This window comes from Mustela putorius, unplaced genomic scaffold (assembly GCF_011764305.1).
Source record: "Mustela putorius furo isolate JIRA1106 unplaced genomic scaffold, ASM1176430v1.1 tig00000275_pilon_pilon_pilon, whole genome shotgun sequence".
Lineage (NCBI taxonomy): Eukaryota > Metazoa > Chordata > Mammalia > Carnivora > Mustelidae > Mustela > Mustela putorius.
In genome coordinates this window covers 30,422,752-30,430,914 of record NW_025421341.1, presented here as the reverse complement: position 1 = coordinate 30,430,914, position 8,163 = coordinate 30,422,752, and the positions used below count along the sequence as shown (strand labels likewise).

The 8,163-nt window shown below is 36.1% G+C and overlaps 1 protein-coding gene across 2 annotated transcripts; it reads right to left on the bottom strand.

Moving 5' to 3' along the window:
- Positions 1 to 1,012: 1,012 nt before the first annotated feature.
- CCL20 (C-C motif chemokine ligand 20) lies at positions 1,013 to 4,610 on the bottom strand. Of its 2 annotated transcripts, none has more exons than XM_004776611.3 (4): positions 4,476 to 4,610; positions 3,258 to 3,369; positions 2,362 to 2,439; positions 1,013 to 1,494 (listed from the first exon to the last, which is right to left on the bottom strand). In XM_004776611.3, the coding sequence occupies exons 1-4, from the start codon at positions 4,552 to 4,554 to the stop codon at positions 1,473 to 1,475; spliced, it is 291 nt and encodes a 96-aa protein (XP_004776668.1). In that variant the 5' UTR covers positions 4,555 to 4,610; the 3' UTR covers positions 1,013 to 1,472.
- Between the last annotated feature and the right edge of the window lie 3,553 nt (positions 4,611 to 8,163).

The following is an 8,163-nucleotide window of genomic DNA, read 5'->3' as shown; positions in this document are numbered from 1 at the left end:
CCTCACTGCTCAGCCCTAATTATCTGGGAGCAAAGACCACGTCAGGACGTGGTATTGGTATTGCAAGCTTCACTTGGCTCAGTACCTGGCACATAATAGGTACTAAACCCATGTTTGATGAATAAACAAACAGGATATTGAGCATACTTTCCCTGATGACTCAGTGTTCTTACTCCTGGGCAGAGAGACAACTTCCAGGCTAAATGGGCCATTTGCAGCTCTTGGCTCTGTACCAATGACCCACCATTGCCCTGCTTTATGGGTTTGTGTGTCTGGATTTGGCATCATATCATCAGTGTGCCTGCCTCCAATGATCCTTCATGGTCTTTGGAGTCTAAGACAGACAGTCCTGAGTGCTGTTTCAAGTTACAGACTTTGCTACTTGAACACTGTGATCGTGACTCCCTTGGTTGAGGACCCTTTCATCTTTTGTCTGGGTTCTTGCTAAGTTTCACATACCTCAAGTATCTCCTCCACTTAGTGAGGCAATCAGTTCCTAGAACCCTCTGCTTTGTCATTTTCTTTTTGGAAACTGCTTAAGGATGACTCCAGAGGACTTATGAAATAGAAGAATGTTTCTGTGCTGAGATGCCCATTCCTAGGTCCCTTGCTAGTGACCATGATGGATGGACAAAAGAATTTCTGAAGACATTTTCTCTGTGGCTATTATGTCCCTGAAGTCACAAAGTATATAGGTACTCTTTATTTTGAAAAGTTTTATATTGATAAGCATGTAACCATGGATTTCTAATGGAGCTATGGATTTTCTAATTTTTGGTTTGGATGACTTTGAATCTAAAAAAAAAAAAAAAAAAACCCTTTCCATTATAAATCATATAGAATAAAAACCAGGACCATGAGGAACAGGGAAAGGGGAACAACCAGACAGAAGTGAATGGAGAAATATGACCCTCCCCTCCAATTTTTAGATTTACTATCCCCTTAAATATTTTTTAAATTTTTAATTTATATCTTAGAAGTGCTATATAACTCTATTAACAAACAATTTTAGTTCATTCTTTAATTTTCAATATTTATTTTTATCATAATTTTTCTTTTTTACAGGATAATTACAACAGTTCTGGAAACAAAACAATGTAGAAGAAAAATGTTAAATAGTTTTTTACAAAGAGCTTGCTGCTTACAAGAAAGTCCATATAACCTCATTTCTCTGAACATAACATTATACCTCGTATTAAACCAAATAGCTTATAGAAAATTAGTATTAAATAGTAAAAACACACACAAAAAGACACATATAGATATATATATATATAAATAAAATAAAATAGAGTTTGGTTCTAATGTGATGCTTAACAAAGCAAACTGTGATGCAATATGTATCAACTTCATTAATTGGACAAGTCCAATGAAGCACAAATCAGGTATGTGCTACACTCTCAACAGCCAACTCCTGCTAGATTCTTTTTGTTCATAGGCTCTGTCCAATTCCATTCCAGAGAGCATCTGTTTTACATCTTCTTGACTCTGTGGCTGTAAAGAGAAAAAGAAGAAAAAACTAAATGACAGGGTGACTGGCTGGGAGGAATAGATTTTGTACCTAAAGATTGCCTCTTGTTTCCTAATCTCATCTCAGGATGTCAGCAGCTCAAGAGTCTAGAGGGAGAAATCAAGGTTCAGAGAGGAAGGGCCTTGACCAACATAACTCAGCTAGCTAATGACAGATACAAGACTCAATGCTTGGGTTGCGTCTTTAAATTCAGTGTCTATGGCGCCTTTGTGTTAGGTGACTTCTGTTCATATTGATAAAATAAAATGTAACACCACTGTAAATCACAACCATTGATCTCTTTTTGACTCTTTATTTTTCAGTTTTTAACAAAATGTCATGTAGTTTGTGAATTATATACATAGGAGTCATCTTTGCAAAAAAAAAGTCAAGCTGCTAGCACCTATCTAATGCATAGGAGACTCTTATACATCATGGAAAAATCACTGAATTTAAAAAAAGATAAAAATGATGTGTAAGTGGAAAAAATGAATTTTTGTTTTCATGGTCCAACTCAAATTTTCCCTTTAAAATTCTATGCTGCTGGGGCACTGGGGTGGCTCAGTTGGTTAAGCAACCAACTCTGGAGTTTTGCTCAGGTCGTGATTTCAGGGTGGTAAGATCAAGCCCCGCATTGGGCTCCGGGCTCAGCACAGTGTCTGCTCAAGATTCTCTCTCCTCCCCCCATTCTTTTCTCTCTAAAATAAATAAATAAATCTTTAAAAATAAACTAAATAAATAAATTGCTATAGTGTTTAGGTTAAAAGGTCCCAGCAAGCCTATGATCCACCACTCTGCACATGACCTTTGCCCCGACATTTGAAGAGAGTCTGATAGTAAATATCCCATACCTGAGGATTTGCACAGCCTTTTTCACCCAGTTCCTCTTTGGATCTGCACACACAGCCAATTTTTTCTTTGTGTAAAAGCTTAAAAAAAAACACAGAAAATTTGATTTGTGCTTAAAGAGTTTTGAATTGCTATTTCACAGAACATGCAATAGAAATTTTGTATTCCAATGGACTGCTCTACCCATTTAGCATTTTATTTGTTTCAGAGGTGAAACAACAAAAAAAAATGCTGGTGGTTACACAAAATACGTGTATATCCAACCAATAACCTATACCACTCTGAAGTATAATATCCTATATGTATCAAGATTATTACATGTGAAAGCATAATAACTCTTGAGTTTTTACTTACAGCCCCAACCATTCTCTGGTAGAAGATGCTCATTTTAAAATTTATGTCTCCCATGTTTTCCTGAGATGGCATGTAAGTAGTTTATAAATGTATCTTAAAAAGTGATTTGAGGGGCGCCTGGGTGGCTCAGTGGGGTTAAGCCGCTGCCTTCGGCTCAGGTCATGATCTCAGAGTCCTGGGATCGAGTCCCGCATCGGGCTCTCTGCTCAGCAGAGAGCCTGCTTCCCTCTCTCTCTCTGCCTGCCTCTCCATCTACTTGTGATTTCTCTCTGTCAAATAAATAAATAAAATCTTTAAGAAAAAAAAATTTAAAAAAAAAGTGATTTGACCCTCAACTCTGTTCTTTAAAAAAAGAAAAAAAGAAAAAAAGAAATACTAAACTTCTGCCTTATTCTAGTCCTATTTAAACTTTGGAATACATATGTACTATCAAAACAAACATAGCATTGCCACATTAGTTATTTCTGAAATTCCAGAAAGGCAAAAAAAAATTTTTTTTTAATTTGAAATTCCCACATACTCCTGACACAATTGAATAACTTACATGACAGCATTGATGTCACAAGCTTCATTGGCCAATTGCTGTGTGAAGCCCACAATATATTTTGGATGAAGGATATGTTCTGTATATCGAAGACAGCAATCAAAGTTGCTTGCTGCTGAAAAGAAATTAAAGGTATTGAGTAAACATGATTGAGTTTATTCTGTAGTTGGTATTATGGAACTACTCAAAGTTGTAGTTGTATATGGTAAAGAAACTATTTAGAGAAACAGTTGCAATGTCTTTGAGATATGACTTAATGTAGTTTCCAGCTCTCTTAAAAAAAAAAAAAAAAGAGGGAAGGAACTTATTTGCTGGGTGATTTTGGTTTAATAATACAGTTTAGAAGCCTGTGACTTCTAACAAAAGGAATATCTCTAGTGAGAAACACAAACTGATAGTGTTTCATTTAAGTTCATTATAATCATTCAAGAATATGACTATCTCCCACTTGAAGAAACTCTTACATAGAACCTTCCACATTCAAAAAATGAATAAATATGGAGCTTTTAATTTATTACTTAGCTCCGAGCATTGAGAGAAGGGGAATGATAAGAAGTTACAAAGGAAAATGCAATTTATAGGAGCTTCAAAAGCACTTTGAAATTGTGATATTATGGAAATATTTTGGTCATAAAAGTTCAACACGTGCATTTTCAGGAATGCACCTGTTGCTAAAAGGGATGTACTCTCACAGTCATAAAGCAATACTCAGACACTCCCCCAGGTTAAATTATAACCTGTTGTAAGGTAAGGGATAAATTATCTCTAAGTTGACACGAAGGGGCCCAAAGCTATGTAAGGATGGAGAAGTCAGACGCCGTAATTTGTCTCTAAAGAATGAGTTTTGAACTTAAACTATTTGGGTGGGAGATGAAAAAGTCGGAAGATTGGGAGTGTTTCCTACATTTCAGAATGACCCCATTCACTGGTAATATAACACAATTTATATCACTCCCCAAAATAACACCTTAGTCCTGTTGTGGAGCTTGGGGGTCTCTAAGAACCCAGACACCCCAAATATCTGCTGGGGGAAAAAAAAAAAGCATGATCAGCAGCGGTAACCGTTCCCTCCTCACTCACCAATGAGTGACAACTCCCATCACTTCTCAAGACTTTCTTACAGGCTCCCTTTCCTTGGGGACCCCCAGGGGAGCTCAAGGTTTCAAGGAGAATGAAAACAGTTCTTCCTCCTGTGTCAGCAGAAAGACTGATACTTACCTTCTGACTTGCTGCAGAGGTGGAGTAGCAGCACTGACATCAAAGTAGCCAGGAGCAAATTCTTGCTACTGCACATCATTTTCAGCTCAAAGAATAGATCTTCTCAATGCTGAGTACCGAGTGCTCTGGGAGTAATGCTAGGTTCTGATAGCAGCCTGGGTCTGGGATGGCCCTTCTTATAGCAAATATTGGGAATGTACACAGAAGGCGTGTTCTGACATGGGTTTTCCCCCATTGATCAACCTGTCCCATCATGTCGTCACAAAGAAAAACCACAGGGAAAATTTCCTGCCTTTCCCTAACGTTGGGAAGCTGTTAAGGTCAGGGTAAGGGGGATGGAGTTTGAGAAGGGGAAAATCCTGTTAAATCCTTTGGGTTTTCAAAGAGGGAAAGCAGCCTATCCCTGTGACTCAGAAAAGGGTTTCACGCAGTTTTAATCTCTTGTCTCTGAAAAGAGAGGACAAGGATTAACAAGGATGCAAAGGTCAGCCCTACACAGGAACATTACAGGACTCTATTGTTACACTCTATTTGCTTTCCAGAGTCAACTGGGAGCAGGAAGATGAGACAGGATGCCAGGCATACTTAGGGATGCATTTATAATTGCTCAGCTATCACCAAAGACCTGGAATTTCTAGGCTACCATTCAGATTAGGTAATATGACAATGTTATAGTAGTGTTCCCAATGTTGGTGGAAAATACTAGCCCTCAAATAAGACTCAAGCCTCAGCTTCATCTTGATGTCATGTCAATTCTTCTAAGAATCTTCTACATTTGAATGACTCTAATCAATATTGTGGCCCAGAAAATAATCCCCACCTGCCCTTAACTCTGCGTGCTGAGGTAATTACATAGCACAACACAAAGCCTCAGAAGAGTTGAAGAAAAAAGACAATCAGCAAAATCATGGTCAAATAATAGTGATAATGATCGTAATGTAATATGAATCCCTAACCTATGATGGTATAATGAGAACTCACCACAAAGGAGAATATCATTCTATGCTAGGAATTAGGTTTGCAAGAGGGGAGTTCTAGAGATAATGTAATTCTTTCTATCCTATCATAGGCATGGTTACACATAACTACACATATGTTAAAATTCCTAGAACTGTACATAAAGAAAAAGAATGACTTATAGTGTATGATTTACTAAAAAAATAAACTTAGGGGTGCCTGGGTGGCTCAGTGGGTTAAAGCTTCTGCCTTCAGTTCAGGTCATGATCTCAGGGTCCTGAGATCAAGCCCCGCAAAGGGCTCTCTGCTCAGCAGGGAGCCTGCCTCCTCCTCTCTCTCTGTCTGCCTCTCTGCCTACTTGTGATCTGTCTGTCAAATAAATAAATAAAATCTTTAAAAAAATTTTTTTTAATAAATAAATAAATAAATAACTTAAAAACATTGAAATCATTAAACAAAAACTATTCACTAAACACAGATATGTCGAAAGTAAATAGGTCAAAAAAAGATATACCATGTAAGCAGTACACAAAAGAAAACTGGAGTTTCTATATCTGGCAAAGCAGATGTTAAACTAAAAAATGTTACTAGAGATAAAGAGGGAGCTCCATAATTGTAAAGGATCAATCCATCAGGAGGATACCAGAATTATGACCATATGACATACAACTAACAATAGCACCCAAAAATATATGAAGCAAAATTGACAGAACCAAATGGAGGAATAAATAATTCAATAATAAAAGTCAGATACTTCAATACCACATTCCCAGTAATGAACAGAAAAACCAGATAGAAAACTCACAAACAACACTAGATCTAACAGACATCTACAGAACACCCTACAACAGAACACGAACAGGCATCCTTCTCAAGTGCACATAGAACATTCTCCAAGATAAATCATATGCTAGGTCACAGAACAATTCTTAATAAATTTTAAAGGATGGAAATCATACCAAATATGCTTTCAAAACCACCATGGAATTAAATTAGAATCAATAACAGAAGGAACTTCAGGAAATTTACAATAATATGTGGATATTGAATGATATATTCCTATATAACAAATACATCAAAGAAGAAATCATAAGGAAAGTAGAAAATACCTCAAAATGAGTGAAAACAAAAACATAGCATACCAAAATTCATATGCTGCTGCGAAAGTACTGCTCAGAGGGAAATTTACAGCAGGGATACACAAAATAAGAAAGAACATAACAATAGAGGAAATCACCGGAACTCAAAGTTGGTTCTTTGAAGAGGTCAACATTAGCAAGCTTTAACTACACTAACCAAGACAAAGCAGGTGTAGGGAATGAAAGAGGGGTCATCATTATAAACTGTAAGAAGTAAAGAGGACTATGAACAACCATATGCCAACAAGTTAGATAGTATAGAGGAAAGGGACAAATTAGTAGAATGTTACAAATTCTGGAAACTAACTCAAGAAAACATAAAGTTTAAAATCTCCATGACAAAGACATTACATTAGTAACTAAAACTATTTCCATAAAGAAAAGCCCAGACCTATACAGCTTCATAGTAAATTCTACCAAATACTGAAAAATAAATTAAAACCAATTTCATGGCAAATGTTTCCAGTAAGCAAAAGAGGAGGGAAAGATTTCTAGCTCATTCTCTGAGAACAGATTTATATTGATATTAAAGTAAGATAAAGACATCACAGGAAAATAAAACTACTGGCCAATATCTCTTATCCGTACAGACACACACAAAAATACTCAATAAAACATTAGTAAATGGTAGCCAGAAACATATAAAAAGGATTGTGTATCATAACCAAGTGGGATTTAGCCTAGGAAATATAATTATATTAACTGAATAAAAAATTATGAAAAGTATTTGACAAAACCTAACACCTATTATAATAAAAACACTCAACAAACTGGAAAGAGGAAAGAACTTCTTCAACCTGATAAACGTCATCCATGAAAAATTCCATAGCTAATCTCATACTTACTGATGAACAACTGAATGCTTTTCTCTTGAGATCCAGCCCCAGATAGGGATGTCCATTCTCACCAGTTCTATTCAACATTGTACTGGAGATTCTAGCTCAGGACAACTAGACAAGAGAAGGGGAAGTCACCCAGACTGGAAAGGAAGAAGTAACTATCTTATTTGCAGATGGCATGATCTTATATATAGAAAATATTAAGGAATCCACTAAAAGAAAAAAAAAACTAATAAGTTCAGCAAGGTTGCAAGACTTAAGATCAATATAGAAAGATCAATCCTATTTCTATACACTATCAATGTTCATTGATAATAATGTTCACCTGAAAATAAAATTAAGAAAACGATTATTTTTATAATAGCATCAAAAAAAGAATTGAATACCTATGCATAAATTTCATAAAAGATGTAAAAAATGTAAATAAAACTACAAAATGTTATTAAAGAAGACTCCTAAACAAGTAGAAAGACATCTCAGATCATAAACTTGGAAGACAACTTTGTTAAGATGGCACTACCCCCTAAAAAACTGATACGCAGATTCAACGCGATTCCTATCAAATGCCAGCTGGCCTTTTTGCAGAAATAGGAAAGCCAAAACTTGAATTCATATGGAATTACAAGAGATTGCAAATACTCAGAACAAACCCAACACAGAAAAGGATGAACAAAGTCAGAGGACTTTCAGCTCCCAATTCCAAATCTTGCTATAAAACTACAGTAATTAAGATATGTGGTACTGGTATAAATG